The following is a 20,140-nucleotide window of genomic DNA, read 5'->3' as shown; positions in this document are numbered from 1 at the left end:
AAAAAGAATATTCCCAAGGTGCTTCCTTATACTTATTACCAAGATCTCACGGGGGTCCAACCCACCCAACAAATATTAACACTTGTTTTATATTTTCTATGCCCTTTCCCCCCACTTTGATTAGGTACGTATACATACCTAATAAATGGAAACGACCCATATTATTTTTGCAATTAATAATGACTATGATGTATTTCACGTGACCACTACTTATTTATCAGATGGTGGAGAGGGGTCAGGTGGCAAACGAATTCCACGACATTTGCGTCATGCTCCTTATGTTGCAATTCCATTCGTAAAATTTGGTGATAATGAACTGCAATGCGGTCCAATCTATTGTTGTATTTGCTCTACCCAAACAAGCGGCGCGATGCGTATAATATTTGACCTCTCCAAACCTTACTAATGCAAATCAAATATGAGATTCGATATCCTCTACATTTTTGATAGATTTGATATTGATATCCTTTCCTACTCCTCCTCACTTTCCACAGCCCAACCCCTCCATCAATTCAATACCCGAACATAGTTTTAAGATTATGGAGCTCTAGGAAAGGCAATTAATAAAAAAAGCAGGGGTAAATTTATTAATCTGCCCTAAAAAAAAAAAAGAAGAAGATAGAAAGTATTAGTCATATTAATTTTGTATAATATATGGCTTTATAATAACCTTTGATTAAAACCCTTAATCGGACGGTCATTATTTGTTCAACCTTTCTCTATAAGTCCCTCCCTCCCCGGCTGCTTCTAATACTTCATCGTTTGTTCCGTAACATTTTGTCAGTCTCACTCCCCGTCGCTTTCTCGATCTGACCTTTAATCTCTCAGCTATGGCCAAGATCAAGTACGTCAAGGCGAGGCAGATCTTCGACAGCCGTGGGAATCCCACCGTCGAGGTTCGTCTACTATCGCTGCTCTCTACGATCCGATACTTTCTATGTTGGATATATCATTGCTTGCGTTGTCTGTCCCCCGCTTAATGTTGTTTTGAAGGGTATGTGGTGGTGAATCTCATTTACGCCATTGCTTAGCTTTTATCGAGTGATTACTGATCAGTTCCTTCGCCCAAAGGGGCAGTTTCAAATGGGAATTATAAGTTCAGTTGCATGAGGGCCTTTTCATTTCAAAAGGATCATCTTTTACTTCCCAGTTGTCATGCTGAGGTTGACTTTGCAACTCAAAGTTATGATTGGCGATGATGGCTGTACTTTTTTTATCTATCTTAGATTGTTTTAGAGTCTGCCCGACTGATTAATCGGGATGTGGGATTTTACAGACTGATGTCACACTGGATGATGGTACTTTTGCTAGAGCTGCCGTTCCTAGCGGTGCATCCACTGGTAAGATTCATTTGAATTTGCGTGCCGAACTTTGATCGATGGATATAAGGATGGCATATTACGAGAGATTGTCGTTTGATGAGTAACTGCAAAGAGTGGATTTTGGCTTGTTTCCATGTTTACTTTTAAAATAACTTTATACCTTTCAGGAATTTACGAGGCCCTTGAACTTAGAGATGGCGGGTCTGAGTACCTTGGAAAGGGTGTTTCCAAGGTCATTCTTTTATTCGCTATCGTTTTCCTGTTGTCAATACATTTTGGTGTTTGTTTGCTGATTATATTCATAAAGTTTGCTTTTCTATGTTGTAGGCTGTTGAGAATGTCAACACAATTATCGGTCCCGCCCTGGTTGGAAAGGTTAGTATGTCATTTTGTATTTCACTGACAAATATTTTCCATTTCAATAGTAAATTGTATTTCTTGAGTAATATACCTTCTCTCAAATAGTTAATTAAAGCTTTTCTGGCTGAGTTGATGGCAATGATCAAACTAAACTGTTATTTTTACCGTGCCAGTGTCTAAATTGTTTCCCATGTGTCATTGGTTCTATAGGACCCAACTGAGCAGACTGCTATTGATAATTTCATGGTTCAACAACTCGATGGAACCCAGAATGAGTGGGGTTGGTGCAAACAAAAGGTACTTTGTCTAGTTGATTTTGGTTGCTGCAATAGCTTGCTTTGAATGAGTTTGACGAATGCACTGTTCTTGTTTATTCAGCTTGGAGCAAATGCCATACTTGCCGTGTCTCTCGCAGTCTGCAAAGCTGGGGCTGCTGTTAACAAGATTCCCCTTTACAAGGTACTTTCTGGATCATCACTTTACCTCTCAGTTATCTGCCATCATCTTTCTTTCTGTATCCATTTGATATTCTTCTTTTTGGATTCATTATGCTAAACTGCATTGGTGATCTCTTGTATGATCCTCTTGAATTTCTACTTGTTTTTATCATAGAATCTGTATCTTAATAGTTTTGCTCTTCGATCTGGTAGAAGATGTAGGACATCAACTTTACACATAGAGTAGTTGATAAAAATTTGATGAAAATTGCAGTCATTTATCTGAGTGAACCGAATTCCAAATAGTAACTCCTATCTTAATAATTTTCTCTGCTTGTGCAGCACATTGCCAACCTTGCCGGTAACAAGAAGTTGGTGTTGCCTGTTCCTGCCTTCAACGTCATTAATGGTGGATCACATGCAGGAAACAAGCTTGCTATGCAGGTGAGTTGTGACCTTTTTCAAATAGTTTCAGGGTCATTTGCATGTTTTTCTTTCTAATTTGCTGATATATGCAGGAATTCATGATCCTTCCTGTTGGAGCTTCCTCTTTCAAGGAGGCCATGAAAATGGGTGTGGAAGTATACCACCATTTGAAGGTGAGACTTCATGTGTTTGCACAACATTTCTGACTGATTGTAAAAATCAATGACTTGCGTCATATTTATTTATTTTACAATTTATTGAACTCAGTTTGAAACCTTGTGCTGAACTGGAGATGTTATTCTTCTACTCTTTGATAGGCTGTGATCAAGAAGAAATATGGCCAGGATGCCACCAATGTCGGTGATGAAGGTGGCTTTGCTCCCAACATTCAGGTTGAACTTTTAGCTTGTGAAACACCTCAAATATTTTTGCTCCCGTTTTTCTACATTACTCACAAAGGTCATAGCCTACTAAAAATATGTCGTGCAAATTCAGGAGAACAAGGAAGGTCTAGAGCTGCTCAAGACAGCCATTGCGAAAGCTGGTTACACTGGAAAAGTAAGTCATTACTCTCGCGGTGCCTGCCATCTTGGCATTTCTTGTTATCTGCCAAGATAGAAAGTTTTCTCCTCGAGAATGCTATTTCCTTAATTAGTCAGATATTTGCCTTTCAGAAAAGGCAGATACTGACGATTGCTTCTTGACGCAGGTTGTTATTGGGATGGACGTTGCTGCATCTGAATTCTACAAGGAGGATCAGACATATGATTTGAACTTCAAGGAGGAGGTGAGAATTTATCCCAAGTATCTGGATTATCAATCTTGGAATATTGAGGCCATAAGAATTGTATCACATTCCATTTGTTATATAAGCCACGAAGTATGAAGGTTATTTCAGATTTTAAAATTCCAAAATCCCTTTAGAAATACCCTTTGATTTTCATTATATGTGCACAGAACAATGATGGGTCTCAGAAGATCTCTGGAGATGCTCTCAAGAATGTCTACAAGTCCTTTGTAACCGAGTATCCCATCGTCTCAATTGAAGACCCCTTTGACCAAGATGACTGGGAACACTATGCCAAGCTGACTGCTGAAATTGGTCAGGAAGTCCAAATTGTTGGAGATGATCTGTTGGTCACCAATCCGAAGGTTCGCTTGTGCTTACAATTCCTCGTTACATTTGAATCCTCCCTCTTCCTTTCGCTCGTATAGTAATGATTTTATCGTCTGCAGAGAGTTGAGAAGGCCATCAACGAGAAAACATGCAATGCCCTTCTTCTCAAGGTACTATTGTGGTCAACACTTTTTTCCTTTTTTTTAAGCGGCCTCACCTAAGGTACGATGTCTTGGACTACCACAATGCATATGCGTGTCCTATCACCTGGGGGGCTACCTACCTCTTGGGGGTTATCAAGTCCAATAATATTCTATAACATAGTATTAAATGGTCCCTGTAGCCTTTTATTCTAAACCGTGCGGTGACAGGTCAATCAAATTGGGTCTGTTACTGAGAGCATTGAAGCTGTAAAGATGTCCAAGCGAGCTGGGTGGGGTGTGATGGCCAGTCACCGCAGGTTCTTTACTAGACCTTGAAAGAGGAGTAACATATTTTGGCCTCTGTTTATTTCTTCCTTATTTTACCCTGTGAAACTGATGCTTTCCACCATCTGAATGCCAGTGGAGAGACAGAAGACACATTTATTGCCGACCTCTCTGTTGGTTTGGCCACGGTACGAATTTACACAGGGCACCTCCATTCTAAGTTTTGCCACCTTTTGTTAATGATATCACTGAGTTTTTCTGTTGCTGATACGGATTTGTCATGGAACCTCCTATTTGAATAGGGTCAAATCAAGACTGGAGCTCCATGCAGATCGGAGCGTCTTGCCAAGTATAACCAGGTTTGTTTGCTCCTCCTTATCGGGTTTCCTTCATGCTTCTATCAAAGCTTGTAAACTTTTCTGATAGGTCAATGTTTGTATGCGCAGCTTCTGAGAATCGAGGAGGAGCTGGGAGCAGAAGCAGTGTATGCTGGAGCAAACTTCCGCATACCTGTCGAACCTTACTAGAGGATGAACTCAAGGTAGTGGAGGCTGAGTTGAAGCACCAGGCGAGGCGATGATTGTTGCTGCTGTTATCTAATTATTACAAACACCCCTGAGTGATCAGTTTTAAGCCAATAACCCTTTTCTATCGTTTTAATAATTTTGATACTCAAGGGACCACATTGAGGTTTGAACCTGTAGTGGTCGAGGAACAATCTTGACGGATAAATCGAATATGGTTTCTTTCTTGGCATGTCTGAGCCCTTAAGCTGGTGATGGTGACTGATTTAGAGTGGACCTGACTATGGCAAGGTCTTCCAGGCTGGCTCCGGTCTATAATCTCGTTGAACGTTCAAATTTCATCGTGATCTGCTTCGGATGCACTTGTAACTTTTAAATTCCGGACCGATCACCTATATCATATTCATTTGTTTTTTGGCCAATCTATAACATTTTCTTTTTTCTATGAAATAGGAAGTATCTCAAGCCTTTCGGTTGTGATTAATCCTCATTCAATCGGGGATTCGGCGCGATCGTCGCCATGAGATACTTCCTCTCCTTTATGCACTACGCGAGTCTTGACGACTGCACCACCTATCGTGATTAATGCACTTGGCACTTCCTGATTCTACACTACCAACTGATCTCTAAGCAACAATAATTAATGAAGCAATAACCAAAATTAATTAACGATCTCTGCGTACCGGATTTAATGATGGGCAAAGCAATAAAAATTTGCGACCGCCCCGTTTGTGAGCGTACCCTTTTGGCTCTCGCTTCCCAATTTCCCACTCGTCTGTTCTTTCAGCTTCTTGATTTTCGATGACACTGTTGCTGATGCTATCACTATCAGGTTGCTATACCTTCTCCAACTCGGGGGTTGTTGGATCCATATTTGCTCGGGAAGGTGTTGTTCCCAGGGTGGTTCTGCAGGACGGGATCCGACTCCATTATCGTTGCGACGACCGCCCGTGCCCTGTTGCATTCAGGTATAGTTCTCGTGTTTCCTGTCATCTAGTTTTTCACTTACAGTACGCATGCATGGTATATGAAACTTCTTCTCTTTCTTCTAGGGACGATAAATATGCATCTATTTATACAAACTGATCGACCATTGTGCTTCAGTTGAGAGACATGTAAATGCATTGCCTCTTTTATTTATGGTTGCAATATATCGATCGTGCTCACTTGCCGAAGAGTACGAAATGTCAAAAAGGATTAAATATTACTATTACTATGATATAATATATGCGTGCATAAAAGGATATGCTCACAGCGCTAGCTAGCACTGCAACATTAATTGTTCTTTTGGATAGGACTGTTGATCGAGAGGGAGGCGGAAGCCCTTTGCCCGGCATGCAACCCGATGCCGTGGAACGCAAGATTGCATCATTCAATTCAACCTTCCTCCAGGAGTTGATCGTCGTTGCACATGATGTTGCTGACAACAATATCCCCTCGAACGCTCCATGATCAATCCTTATTGAAATTCAATATGTTCTTCGATCCATTTCGTCTAGCTTGGAGATGACAAGTGAATAAAAAATACTGTCCAAACTCTATTGTTTTCTCTCATTTTTTACTAGCTACGTGAATTATATTATATCATTTGCTCCCGATTGTACTGGAGTACGGTAACAGTATGTATGTATGTATGTATGTATGTATGTGTATATATATATAGATTATAGTTGGTTCGCTGTGTTGTTTGGAATTTATGTGGTACGTATTTGCTTCATTGATGAATTGGACGTTTTCTGGCTACCTATTTAGTTTCTTATGGTTCGTGTTAACTAGAACTTACATTTGTGAGGTGATTCGACCTGGGAAGCATCTATGCGTGTTATCGATGTTATGTTCAAATCACTCATAAAGTGAAATAGCAGACTGGTCCGCACACACAAGTTGATAATAACCAAGTACATATGCTGATAAGAGTACACGTTTGCGTAAATTAAGTCCTCTCGATCGACTTGGATTACATTTTGAAGTAAAGCTAATTTACTAATTTACTAGAAAGTTTCTTTTTTTTTTTGTAGACTCATTATCATCTGGAAAATTTCAATCCAAAAATATAAAAAGAAAGGTTAAAAGTAAAAAATGGAAATTGCAGGCTGTGGGGTTCGAACCCACGCGCACTTATGTGCAGAAGATCTTAAGTCTTCCCCCTTAACCTCTCGGGCAAACCTGCTTCCGTTTGCCCTCTTTTCTGAATTAATTTTTTTGTACAGGAAAGAAAGAGAGTCCAAGAACTCGCGCGCGGGGCACCATTTCGATACGATCTAAGAGAGCTGAGACTGTTGAGAGTGATCTATGTATTTGCATCGTCATCAGCAGCAGCCATCTGCTCTGCTGAGCCGGGACAGTGATAGTTAATATCTCCGAACAACGCTTCTCTTCCTCAGTCAAACCCCATCAAGAAATGGATCTGACTCTCGCCATCCTTCCCGCTCTCGTCCCCTCCTGGACCTCTGTGAGTGGACCCTTTTGGCTCTCCCTTCCCAATTCAAGTCCCCACACTCTTATCTGCTCTTTCAGCTTCTTTGGTTCCGACCACATTATTGCTGACGCTGTCAGGTTGCTATACTGGGGACATTCTTCACTTACTTGGCGGTTGTCGGATCCATATTGCCCGGGAAGGTTGTTCCCGGGGCGGTTCTGCAGGATGGGACCCGACTCCATTATCGTTGCAACGGTCTGTGCCCTGTTCTCATCACGCTGAGGCTGAGCTTCTGATGCAAGATTTCTTTTTGCAGTGAATTTGGAGTTGGGTGTTCTTTTTTGTCTTCTTCTGATTAGATGATTGACTGTTGTTTGATCACATTCCTCCTGGGTTTGTTACCTTTTCAGGGCTTTTATCACTTCTTTTGCTGGTCGGGCTGCTCGGTCTTGGTTCTTGGATGAATTTCATCAAACCCACCGTATGTAATCGATTCAAGTTGTTGCATTTTTACCTGTTGCGTCCTCAGAACTAATCACGATGTAGTTGGTATTCTATTCAGCTCCAGTCTGCCTAACTATTGGGCATTCCAGCATATCATGCTTATAAATTTATAATACATGAATGCACGGATTGAGGTGGTTTGCTGTGGTAGCATATATTCCGCGGAAATAGTGATTCTCAGTCCTTTTACTTTTGCCGGATTGTATGTTTCGAGGATCAGTTCAGGTTCCTGGTCAAAATATAAGGTGGAAAGAAGCATTCGATGATAATAGAAGGACCATTTTTTACTGGTTGCTCTTACTTCACGCCTTTTCCTCCTATGGCTATCCACTGTTTAAGTATATGCTAGGGTTTAATAATAGTATGACTTGTAGCGCCCATGTAGGCCTGACTCTTGAGGTTTCATCATTTGCAGATAATTGCAGATAGAGGGCTTGAGCTACTGTCAGCAACATTTATTTTCAGCGTCCTTGTGAGTCATGGAAAAGTTTTCATCTTTCCTGTTGATGCTTTCATTGATACAATCTGTTCTCTTACTCAAAAGAATGAAGAGGAATCATCTGATTTTTCTTAGCGTGTTTTCATTTTAGTGGCAAAGTAGAAAATCAACACCTGTTACAGTGAAAAGCTTGTGGTGTTACCATTATCTGCCTATTCCAGAAAGTTAATTGCTCGTTATTGACTGAAAGGAAATGGATTAGATGTGGAAAAATTAAGCTTTGGCACATTTGCCTGTTGTACGTCTCCCTGCTCATATGAGCTCATGATCAAGGATCGCGTGTGAAAAGTATATTCCAAGTAGAATATATAAGATCATAATGAGGGTTGTGTTTGCGATATCTTATCAGTTAATTTTCTTCGGTTGTTGCTCTTCTGAATGTCAGGTGACATTACTCCTCTATGCTGCTGGTCTTAAGTCGGCTAATCAGAGTTCCTCTCTAAAGCCCCATGTGTCGGGAAACTTTGTTCATGACTGGTACTTTTATTACTAATGATCCATCTATATAATTTGGCCAATTTATATTTTATCTGCATCTAAAAGAGCACTGTATACCAATTAGATGGCCAAAGAAATCTAGATCTAAGAATGATAGATCAATACTAAGATGGCATTTTAGTATCTACTAATACATGCACTCATAGTACGCATGGTAGCATTTAGGAAATTATCTAAATTGAATCGTAGCCTTTCTATCAATCTACAGGTGGTTCGGGATACAACTAAACCCAAAATTCATGGGAATAGACCTCAAGTATGTACTTCGGTCTTGAACTTATCTAGAGCTAAACAATAATTTACGTATTTTCCTACCTGTGTACACGTACTTATAATCTGAACTTGCACAAAATAACATACATATTTTAATCTTCCGCAGATTTTTCTTTGTACGAGCTGGAATGATGGGGTGGCTGCTTATCAACCTATCAGTTTTAGGAAGAAGTATATTAGAAGCTAATCTTAACCAATCGACGATCCTCTATCAGCTGTTCTGTGCAGTAATGTGACTTCCCATTTTCACTTAATCACAATTATTCTGCTTCTACAAATTTACTTAGTATTTTATTTTTCAGCTATACATCATGGACTACTTCATCTATGAGGAGTATATGACCTCCACGTAAGTCAATTCTTTGTTGCATTTTCTACTTATTAGTTTTAACAGATATACAGACATCATGTGTAGTTTTTCATATTGTTTGAAAGAATATATCTAAGTTTCTTGTTCATCTTTTGTTGTTTCTCGTCATTTCCCGCGTTCTACAGATGGGATATCATTGCAGAGAGATTGGGGTTTATGCTGGTCTTTGGAGATCTTGTGTGGATCCCTTTCACCTTTAGCATTCAGGCAAGTAATTTGAGACTAGGCGATGAAGATTAAACAATAATTGTGCTATATGGCCACTGGACAGGGAAAGAAAGAAAGGGAAAAAGAAAAAAATGAAAGGAGTTAAGAGCATGCGATAAGTTCTTGGTAAACATTTGTCCTTGCATTTCCAATTTTAAGGCAGTGGCTAAACTAAATCAACTTATTAGGTGAAGTGATGAACAGGTAAGAATATTATGAATTTGTATCTGATGGACTAACTTGGCATTTCTGATACAGGGCTGGTGGCTTTTGAAGAACAAGGTAGAGCTAACAACAGCTGCTATCATAGCAAATTGTCTCGTATTTCTCCTTGGGTAACACTCTTATGATAGCTATTTTGCTTTACCGAATTAAAATCTGCTGCAATGACATCTTGACATAATATGGTCGCAATGGGATAAAACTCGAACAGGTATGTGGTTTTTCGAGGAGCTAACAAGCAAAAGCACGTGTTCAAGAAGAACCCGAAAGCTCATATATGGGGTCAGCCTCCAAAGGTTATCGGTGGGAAGTTGCTAGCTTCTGGTTATTGGTAACATGACAATCTTTTCCAAGTTAACCTTCTCAAGAACCTGCGTAAACACAATACCATGGACAGTGATATTCCGTAACATTTTTGCCCTTTTGGCTGAAGGGGGATAGCAAGGCACTGTAATTACCTTGGAGACCTATTGCTGGCACTCTCCTTCAGTTTGCCTTGCGGAATAAGGTGAAAAACTTGTACTCCATCTATACTTTGAAGTTGATAGAATTTCGGTTTGGTCACATATCCTGAGAATTGTTCTCACATGCAGTTCACCGGTGCCGTACTTCTATCCCATATATCTTCTCATCCTACTGATATGGAGAGAAAGAAGAGACGAAGCTCGCTGTGCAGAGAAATACCGGGAAATATGGGCCGAGTATCGAAAATTTGTCCCTTGGAGGATATTGCCTTATGTCTATTAGCAGCAGTTTGAAGAATTAATTTTATCCGATAAGCACTTGACCCTGTAACTTCATCAAGAATCGCAAGTTGCCGGAAATGTGGCGCTTCTTGTTTGTATGCTAGCTTTTTTTGGTCAAACTTTGTCATATTTTCTTTGACAGAAAAATTATCATCTTTCTATTCGCTGATCGTTCGGCTGTTATTCATGTTACTTTACTTTTGATATCGACCTTGAGCTTATTGGCTTATGAAGGCAGGTATTTGCGTTCTTTTGTTTCCTAATCTTCTCATACTAATGTGCAAAACGCAATAACCGGCTTCCGAACAACATCAGCCACTAATTCTAGGCACGATGATCTCTCTGGTCTTTGACTTCATCTCAAGCGATTGTCAGACACCTTTATGTGAACGAAGAAGGGGTGGTAATACTGCGAGTTACCGTAGCTCGTACACAAACCGGAAGCCGACAATTCCGAAGAGATCAGAGGGTTTGATAAAAACCAAGTTAATTGTGGGAAGTTTTAACTATTCATGTCATGAACAGTCGATAAAGATGGTCTACACCATTCGATAAATGTGGAAAATTCTACGGTTAATTGTTGCTGACAACAGTAAATCATCAACATGTTCATTGAGAAATGATAACAGAACTGAAATTCTAGGAAAGGTAGCTTTGTCTATGTTTGGTTGGTGAGAAAAGGACAGTAATAAATAATGAAATTATATTCTTTAAAGTTTATAGAGAGAGTGTGTACTGTGTGGTGAATTAACATATTTTACTCGTTAACTAAAAAATTTTAAATTTTATTTTTATAATGAATTATTCATGTTCATTTATTTTTTATTAAAATATATATTTTATTATATCAGATCAATGAGTATTTTTTTTAAATCGAAAAAAATATATCTTAAAAACGAAAAAAGAAATAGTGTTTGCATGGGGATGCGTCTCGGTCTGTATGTATAGTCAAATTGGAAATTACACAGAGAGGACAATATAAAGAGTTTTTTTTTTGGTGAATCAATATAATGAGTTAAAAGCCCACCTAGGGTGGTCCCCGTTCTCCTTTTTATTTATTTATTTTTTCTATTGTGTGGAGTTATTATTATTATGGCCCCCTCCCTCCATAATTATTATTTAGGAAAAAGAGGAGGGGCATGCGTCTACCCTTCTACTTTTTGTGCTCTCTTTCTCATGTCAACGCGTGAGATTCAGTCCACCGTCGATGTGATGGATACAAGTATCGGATTTTCACGTGATTCTTTCTCTTCACGTGACGTCAAGCAATAAGATTTTAATAAATTATGTTAAATTTTTTAAAGAAAAAACTAAAGAACTATTGATGGTGCAGATAGTGAGCTAACATCATCTCAATTTGTCGATGGAAGGGAGAGATAAGGTAATGGCTGGTAGAGATAAGTGGTCCACCTCCTCATGAACGAGGCCGGGGCCTCGCTTGTAGAGCAGGGCAAGTGGGGCCTCCTCTATGGCCCCATAATACATAATCAGTCTCAATGAATTTCATGATGCTATGACTTTTACCATTTATTTTACGAAGTCACGATATTAACATTTAATTACGCATGCATAAGTTCTACAATGATCGGTTTTCCCTTGTAATGAATCACAAGGATGGACTGTGAAACCAAGATGAGATGTTTCGAGAATAAGATTACATAATATCGTCGGTGTAATGAAGCACATGTATCTATTATGTATAATACTTCTCCGAATGTCGGATTTGACATAATATGAGCGGCTCGCATCAACCAGAACCTACTCATTACAAAAGTTGCACTAACATATAGTAATGGACGTCTTACGTTGGTAAACGCATTATTTTTTTATTATAAAAAAATTTATGATCTAGTAAAAAATAAAAAATCTAAATAAATATACATACAAGTTTCACTAATAAATATTAAATTCAAAATCTCAGTGTTTCGAATCGTAACTTGTATAATTACACCAAATCACCCTCGTTGGATATATATATTCTTTAAGCATAGACAAGTTTTGCTTCCACCGCACTCAAAGCTCTTGGGAGAATGGGATGGGCCCCAAGCATCGGTACCCATACAAAAGTTAAAGGGTTAACTTTTATTTTGCTCAAAGTTGGGCGCATTTTCCAATTTTAAACTTTCTTCCTAGGATTAGGATAAACTGCAATCTACCCTTGATTCTTAGCTCCGTTGGCAGCTTTCTGATCAAACAGGACTTTATTGCCATTGATTTAAATTTTAATTAATAATTCCAATAGGATATGGTCGGCAATAATTAATTAATCGGGACGAATAGATTAGTAAAATAAGAGTAGCCGTGGATACTTGTCTCAACCGATACAAAGGACTAACCGAATCTCCGCATGCAACCCATAGGCCCGTGCGTGATATATATATATATATATATATATATATATATATATATATCAGGTGGTTTCTAATCACTGCACTTCCAGACGGTGGCCAGTCCAAAGAATTCAATTATTTGCAAAAGGATATAAATATATATCCTTTAGATATTATACTTCAGTACATTCCTTTCATGTAGATTTTGATGGTTTTACACGTATTATGATAATACCATGGTGTGTTTGTCTACCAAAATCATTTTCAGGAAGATACTTACTTGTCCATTCTACTACCAAACACATGACCATGAAGTTTTTTGATAAGTAAACACATGACCATGAATTATTATCTAAACGAAAGAGTAATCTTTTAATAGACTATAGCTCTCGTTGTTCATTGTGGCCAAGTGTCAAACTAATAAAATTTTACTTTTTTTTATATTTTTTTATGATGGTTAATAATTTCTTCTATATAATATAACAATAACAATAACAAACAATACATTAAAATTGCTCATTCAATTATCACCACCTTCTTTTGTTTCCAAAATTTTTAATAAACTTTTAATTTTTTTTTCATTTTTATCCTTCTTTGAATCATACAGCCTTACTTACCATTAAAAAAAAAAGAAATTATATGGCTTTATAATATGCTCCATCGATACAATGAAAAGTGGTATGTATTTTCGAGGAGGCCATATATTATATTATTGACTCTCTATCACTTTTTTTTCAAAAAAGTCAAAATGCTAATATATGTGTATTATTTATGAAATCATCATCGACCGGAAAAGAGAATGCTCTCTATTTTATACAGATTCACAGTGTGATTGGGATAAGAAGATTTTCTACTTATTTCAAAGAGTAAATTCCAAAAAAAAATACAAATTTCACTTAAAAAAAATTAACACGAACTTTTAACTTTGTCCAATAAAATCACAAACTTAGCAAATAGTTTCATGTTTGGCACGCCGTGGGCTCACTGGACATTTCTAGCAAAAAAAGCTTCTATGGACCGTTGACGGTGTCGACGTGGATAACGACAGTTCACGACTAATTGAAAGTTTAAAAAACTTCTCTTATTTAGAGCTGAAAAGCCCCAAATCTGAGCATATTCGTGTCCTCACAATCACAGAACACTGTTGTTAGTAATGTCGGGCGAGCCCACAATTTTATCCACGTTAACAAATATGGACTATCGCTATCCACGTCGACACCGTTAACTGTCCACATAAGCTTTTCCGCTAGAAATGTATGGTGCCACAACATGCCAAAGGTGAAACATTTTGCTAAGTTTGTGATTTTATTGGACAAAATTAAAAGTTCGTGTTAAAATTAGAAAAAAAGAATAAATGTTTGTGTTTTTTTGGGAATTTACCCAATTCAAATATATGGACAAATTGAAACTTAGTCCACCCCACTTTCATCTTTTAATTTGCTATCCCACATTTTTTTAAATAAATTTAATCTAAAGGGTCAATTAATTAAAAAGATAAAAGTTCTTTTTATACAGATCTTTAGATATATTCTCATATGTTATATTTTTTAAAAAAATTCTCATTTTTTATATTGATTTCTTTTCATTTTTAGTTACAATATTTTATTTGTCATGATCAACTTGAAAGTTGAAAAACTACAAGGCACGCAAGTCTAAACAAATTAGGCTCAAAGGCCGTCAAATTGATTTGCAGGCCAAAGAAATTGTATTTTTTAAAGAATAATTATAGACGTTAATATGTAGAGTTTGACTGTTACAAAATATGTAAGAAATGGAAAATTTTGATTTCTTCACTTTTTCTAATTTTAGATTTAGATATCCAAAATAACTTTTGATAAATTATTATCAATCCTGTTAGTTTTTTCGATATGAACTATGGTATCTGAAAACCTAATTGAGCCCGATTAATCTAGTCGAGTCGGGTCGGCCCACTAAGGTATGAAAGCGCTCCCATCTTGGACAATCACGTTAATTTTAATAGCGTAGCATTAGCTTAAAAAATGTCTCATATGAATATCATATTATCACTAAATCTAAGAGCAAATTATAACGTGTAATTAAATTTGCTTTCTATCTCATATTTATATTATTATTTTCATTTATTTTCTTCTACTTAGTATTATTTATGGCATATAACTCCCAAATTATTATATGATTATGTAGCAAGCCGTGATAACATTGTCTACTACATCATGATTTTTTTAAAAAAAATCAATATGCGTCCTACTATTCGGAAACCCTGTAAGGGCTTATAAAAATCTCCCAATCATAAATTTCTTTATTTACAAGACTCAAATTCGAGTACTTGTTCAAAAGAAATAAGCGATGAATCATTTGAACCAATCCATATTAGTTTTTTTGTTTATCACTCTAATTATGAAATTCAATTTTCTTTATTACATTTATTATACAATATGGGTTACATTGAAATCATAATTATATTTAGGATAGTTGTTGTTTGCTCTTCTCGCAGCGAAGCGTGAGTGTTACCCTACTTCTAGTTATATTTAATGTCTAAGTGACCACCATTCTGGTGATTTTTTTTTCCTTTTGAAAATCTTATATTTCAATTATTTTCTAATGGAAAGTTATAAGTAATATCTATTTCGACTTTTGAACTAATACATTTATTATTAGCGGTATCAACTAATTTTATGTTAATTTTTGGATGAGAATTTTAAGTTAATTTCTATGTAGAACAACTCAAAAGAGAACTTTACTATATATGGCATGTAGAGAGCTCAAGGAGTAATAATGCTCCGTTCATTTGGGGAAGGAAATCATTTTCCTGATTTTCTTGGGTTTAGCAGAAAGTCCAAAAGTCAACTAAATATATTTCAATCAAAGTGAAAAATCAGATATAAATTTTAGAAAAATGTTTTACCACAAAAATCTTCGTCAAATATTTCTCAAAGTGAGAGAAAGCCCGATCACTTGATGAATGATGCTAGCACTAAGGGTGTGCACGGGTACCGGGTATATCCGAAACCGGTCAGAACCTACCCGTTATGGTAGGGTCCGGATATCTCGTACTGAAAATATAATAGGTTCCGGGTATTAAAATCAGGAACTGGTAAAAATCAATTCTGGTTCTGATTCCTGCCTACAGGATACCCGAAACTGATTATTTATTAAAAAAAAAAGAGAAAAGAGGAAAGTTACTGGCTCCTCTAATGAATCAGAAAAGAGGCACTTTGTTGTATGAGATCGTATTATGGATGTTTAATTTTGTCAATGATTGATGAGATATATTATTTTTTTGTTGTTGTGGATTAATCTAAATTTTGTTGATATTCTATTTGACGTGATTACTGATTATGTATGTCATATTTTCAGTTTTATTTAGCGAGAGAAAAAAATTTACAGGTTCTAACAGGGTACCTGGAATCTGTGATATAATAAAGGTTCCGGTTCCAGTGTTCAACAAGGTAGGGTCTAGTTCCAAAATTTTGGAACTTGTCCCTTACATGATAGGATCCGGGTATCATGAAAAATACAGGGTACTCGGAACTGATCACCCCTAGCTAGCACCATATGCCACAGCCATTAACGCAACTAAAAATTAGAAAAATAAATAATTGCTAATGTTGAAGGTCGTAGAAGTCACTAGTAAATCTTAGCCAAGCCCACCATGGTCGACTACAGCCCTCCTCCTTCCCAGAGTTGAGATCTTAAATTTGAAATCTCCTATGTTTTAGAGTTGAGTGCATTCTCGACAGTCACACTCTCCCCCTTAAAGTTGTCAGTGACCTCAAGATATGCTGATGATCCTTAAGAAGTGGTGGTGAATACAACCACCCCTTTGAAGTTGACAACGGCCTCAGATGTCACCAACTACTTCCAAGAAGTGGTGGTGAATACGCCAACCCCTTGAGGTTGCCAATGGCTTTAGGGATTGCTGATGGCTTTAGGGTTGCCCACGACCCCCCTCACCCTAGATAGTCTCTAATCTCTTTTTGTTTTTTTCCCCCCTAATTGAGAATCTCTGAGATCGCGACCAATTGATGGCTGGGGACTACAGTTGCAGGCCACTACTCACCCCCTCAGGATTGTTGGCAAAACCTGACTATTGAGAAACTTGAGGGGTGGGTGTTGATCACGACGAAGCTCCCAGTTGCTAGTTGTGTATCCATTTTCTCTCTCTCTTTTTGTGAACATCCTATTTTTGGAATTTTTTTCCCTCATAGTGTAGCCAAACATACGAAATTGATTTTTATAATAGCATCTCATCTCAAATACCAAGAAATAAACTACTTCTGTGTAGGGCCGTGCAAAAAATAACCGGTTAATGAACTGTCCCGTTCCGAATCGAAAAATAACCAAATTATTTTGTTTCGGGAAAAATTCGATTCCTAAATTCTCAAATCATTTGGTTTCGAGACGGTTACGGTTTCTATTTTTAAAAAACCATGGATAACCGTCCTGAATATATGTAAAAATATATAAATTATATATTTTGTTATATTTATTTATTGATTTGAGTTTAAATATTTCCACTTTCTTTTTTTCTTAAGAGAAAAGTTGGAAAAAAAATCTCAAAAAACATCTAGTCATTATGTAGAAGATTGAGAGGTGTTGAGTAATAATGGGAATTTTGATATTTTTGTGTAATTAGCATTTCGTAAGAATTTGATTAGTATATAAACGTGCTTGTTTTTATATTTTTACACTTTATTCAGTGTTGGTTGCACTCCCGTAAAATGGTTTGACTTTGTAAATTTATACTTTAGGGTTAATTTTCTTAATTTGGGACCGAACCGAAAAATGGTTATTTTTTAGGACGAATTTATGATTTTAATATAGTTACGAGATCGATTTCGGTTAGGAAATTTTCATTTCCGAAAATTTAGGACCGGCACAGTTTGCATCTAAAACTGAACCATTCCAATGAGTGCCCACTCCTACATCTGTGGAACTTACTCTTGTCATAAATTACTTTTTTAGTAAGTGATTTTCTCCAAAATCACTAATGAGTACAACATAGAACAATGAACTCGCGCACGCAAGAACCAACAGCATCCTACGAGACCACCAAAAAAAAAAAAGAAAAAGAAAAAGAAAGAAAGTTAAGCCTATGGAGATCAGCCCACTCGAACTCAAGAGCTTTCCTTTGAGTTTTTATATATAAATATCCCAATTAAATTTAAAATGATAAATATATAAAGGAGAAAAAGAATTCAGTATAATAGTAGTCGTCCGATTCAATAAGTCATGGATTCATTTCAGATCTCCTTATTCTTATATACTTCTCATCATATTGTGTCGTTATAGATTTATGAGGATCATCATATAATAATAATAATAATAATAATAATAATAATAATAATAACAATAATAATATAGATTAGTAGGAAATATAATTATTGATTTACATAATTCCGACACTAATTTGTTGTTGCTTCCTCGTTCTGATTGATTTGCCCCATATGGATTTTACATCTTTATCCTTGAGGGGGAACAAATTGACAAAACAATTTATTATCCTAATTAGTCGTCCCTGAAATCGAAACGAAAGTTGCAACCACTCCACTTTAATAAGGCTGGGAAGCTCTACGGCGACCGGCCGGTCACCGTAGCTCGTGAATGAAGGGCCCTCCCGCCAGTGGACTGACAAAGCTGAACGTCAGAGGCGAAAAGGAAATTGGGCCAATGAGACGGGAGCAGCGCCAACCGGCCCCCTGTGACACGTGTCGCTGGGCAGGACAGGTAACTCGTGTTTTCGCGGGTCACCCTAGCGGTTTTCCGCTGAGAGGAAGGACCCCAGGTGTACGAGTGAGAGTGATAGAGAGAGAGAGAGAGAGAGAGAGAAGGGGGGGAAAGCTCCGAAAAGAGGAAAGATAAGATTCCTTCACGAGCTACGGTGACCCGACAAATCAGTACGGTCAAATTGGCAGAGAATCTGGAGGAGAGGTTTTCGTTTGCCGATGCTTCTTCCACGGTCATGCATGTTTGAACATATCATATGAGAATTTGATCCGTCTTTGCCCCTGAGATTTAAATCATATGCCAATCTTCCCCTTGCCTGTGATCTAGCACTCATGGGGGGTGGAGCAGATGACATCTCATATGTTCGGCTTCAACGAGGGACGCATATATGACTTCCCAGTCATCGTGCTATAGGCATGAGCCTCGCAAGATTGAAATTATGGGAATGGCCTAATGGGAACTCAGGGGCCCCTTGTCTTGCCAACACCATTTCCATCCCAAATCGAAAGGAACACCGGCTTCATGTGGTTCATCACCTGTTCCATTAGACTGAAACACTTCATTAACTATCCATCGAATGGTTTACCACCAGTTCCATTAGATTGAAGTGATTTATCATCTTTTGAGCTGGCTCTCGACCTCTTGAAAGTGCTATTCGCATATATTAATTTGAGGATTCATGAAAATCAGAAATGAACATGCAAGAACCATTGAATAGCCCAAAATGACCCACAGTTAATATTCTAGCAGTTCACCCAAAAAAATTATCCTAGCAATTCAAGCGCAACCACGCCCTCAATATCACCGAACAACGTTGCAAATCGAATTAGCCCATTGAATTTTCATTGGACTTATACGAGTTTGGATTCATTTTCACTTAAAAACTCAAGTTGATAAGTGGTGGTACCAAAATCTCATATAAACCCATGAATACAAAACATAATGGTCCAAAAAGAAATTGACATTGCTACACTTAGATATGGCTGGTCCAATTTGAAGAGAAACAAGGCCAAGAGGGATGGTGACCGCAGCTTCAAGGCACGATTCACCATGGTAGATGCCAGAAGACGAAGCTTTGAGGTGCAGTTACAACAAGCTACGGGGGGGTTGAGAAGAGAGTGGGCTACCGGTTAACAAGAGGTGAATGGGAAGAAAACCATCGACCGAAAAAGGAGAGATAAGGATGGACGACATTGAAGTGTGGCGATAAAGTTGTGAGGGCCAGTAATTAATAGTGGAGAGATTGAGAGATAGCTCATGATGATGTGGTCATGGCTAAAGCTCGGTACGGCCAGAACAAGCGAGAGGGGAGAAAATCGTTGAGAGATCTAGGCATCGGAGAGTGAGAAAGGGCTATACGTGGTGTCTGGGGATATGAAAGCAACATCTGAGCAAGAGGAAGGAGAAGATGACCACAAGGCAAAGGAGGAACAATGGCCAACCAATTTAAGAATGAGAAGATTCCAAGCAAGTGAAGAAAGGGAGACAATAGACCTAAGGGCAACAAACTGGAGGGAATATGGAGGTGACAAAGAGGAGAGGTCAATTGATTAGGGTCGAGAGAAAAAAGATTTTTTTTAGGAGACTGATGTATGTGAAGAGAGATGATAATCGATTAAATAGCGTCATGGAAAAAAAGTATGAAAGAAAAGGCAAAACTGTTGAATTGGGTTACCAGACAAAGGGTTTCAAGAACGGGAGTGGAATTGGGTTGCTGGGCGCGCCCGATCAAGGCCAAATGCACCAACGTTA

General features: G+C 37.8%; 2 protein-coding genes and 1 non-coding gene across 3 annotated transcripts; 2 read left to right on the top strand and 1 right to left on the bottom strand.

Moving 5' to 3' along the window:
• The first annotated feature begins 736 nt into the window (after positions 1-736).
• On the top strand, positions 737-5,036 carry LOC116207710 (enolase). The gene is made up of 17 exons (XM_031540782.1): positions 737-896; positions 1,277-1,340; positions 1,490-1,554; positions 1,650-1,697; positions 1,893-1,979; positions 2,061-2,141; positions 2,462-2,563; positions 2,638-2,718; positions 2,863-2,937; positions 3,041-3,103; positions 3,255-3,332; positions 3,503-3,697; positions 3,782-3,832; positions 4,034-4,122; positions 4,227-4,278; positions 4,393-4,449; positions 4,537-5,036. Exons 1-17 carry the CDS (start codon positions 831-833, stop codon positions 4,615-4,617), a joined length of 1,335 nt encoding a protein of 444 aa, XP_031396642.1. The 5' UTR covers positions 737-830; the 3' UTR covers positions 4,618-5,036.
• A 1,665-nt stretch (positions 5,037-6,701) lies between these two features.
• Positions 6,702-6,784, bottom strand: TRNAL-UAA. The gene has a single exon. It is a non-coding gene; the product is annotated as a tRNA-Leu (tRNA).
• A 110-nt stretch (positions 6,785-6,894) lies between these two features.
• LOC116206581 (delta(14)-sterol reductase) lies at positions 6,895-10,601 on the top strand. Its single transcript, XM_031539345.1, has 13 exons — positions 6,895-7,066; positions 7,171-7,288; positions 7,444-7,514; positions 7,953-8,009; positions 8,422-8,513; positions 8,743-8,790; positions 8,914-9,034; positions 9,110-9,156; positions 9,303-9,384; positions 9,643-9,719; positions 9,818-9,937; positions 10,040-10,114; positions 10,200-10,601. The coding sequence occupies exons 1-13, from the start codon at positions 7,016-7,018 to the stop codon at positions 10,351-10,353; spliced, it is 1,113 nt and encodes a 370-aa protein (XP_031395205.1). The 5' UTR covers positions 6,895-7,015; the 3' UTR covers positions 10,354-10,601.
• The last annotated feature ends 9,539 nt before the right edge of the window (positions 10,602-20,140 follow it).

Source organism: Punica granatum, chromosome 5, assembly GCF_007655135.1.
Source record: "Punica granatum isolate Tunisia-2019 chromosome 5, ASM765513v2, whole genome shotgun sequence".
Classification (NCBI taxonomy): domain Eukaryota; kingdom Viridiplantae; phylum Streptophyta; class Magnoliopsida; order Myrtales; family Lythraceae; genus Punica; species Punica granatum.
The sequence above is the reverse complement of the archived record's forward strand: the minus strand, read 5'-3'. Positions and strand labels throughout refer to the sequence as shown.

What these genes read in the sequence shown, in the direction of transcription:
- LOC116207710 (XM_031540782.1), top strand. Translation starts at nt 831, where the DNA reads ATGGCCAAGATCAAGTACGTCAAGGCGAGGCAGATCTTCGACAGCCGT. An exon ending in GTGGGAATCCCACCGTCGAG is followed by an intron (nt 897 to 1,276) that starts GTTCGTCTACTA and finishes GGGATTTTACAG; the next exon opens with ACTGATGTCACACTGGATGA. An exon ending in GTCCCGCCCTGGTTGGAAAG is followed by an intron (nt 1,698 to 1,892) that starts GTTAGTATGTCA and finishes TTGGTTCTATAG; the next exon opens with GACCCAACTGAGCAGACTGC.
- LOC116206581 (XM_031539345.1), top strand. Translation starts at nt 7,016, where the DNA reads ATGGATCTGACTCTCGCCATCCTTCCCGCTCTCGTCCCCTCCTGGACC. An exon ending in TCTATCAGCTGTTCTGTGCA is followed by an intron (nt 9,035 to 9,109) that starts GTAATGTGACTT and finishes TTTATTTTTCAG; the next exon opens with CTATACATCATGGACTACTT. An exon ending in TGTCTCGTATTTCTCCTTGG is followed by an intron (nt 9,720 to 9,817) that starts GTAACACTCTTA and finishes AAACTCGAACAG; the next exon opens with GTATGTGGTTTTTCGAGGAG.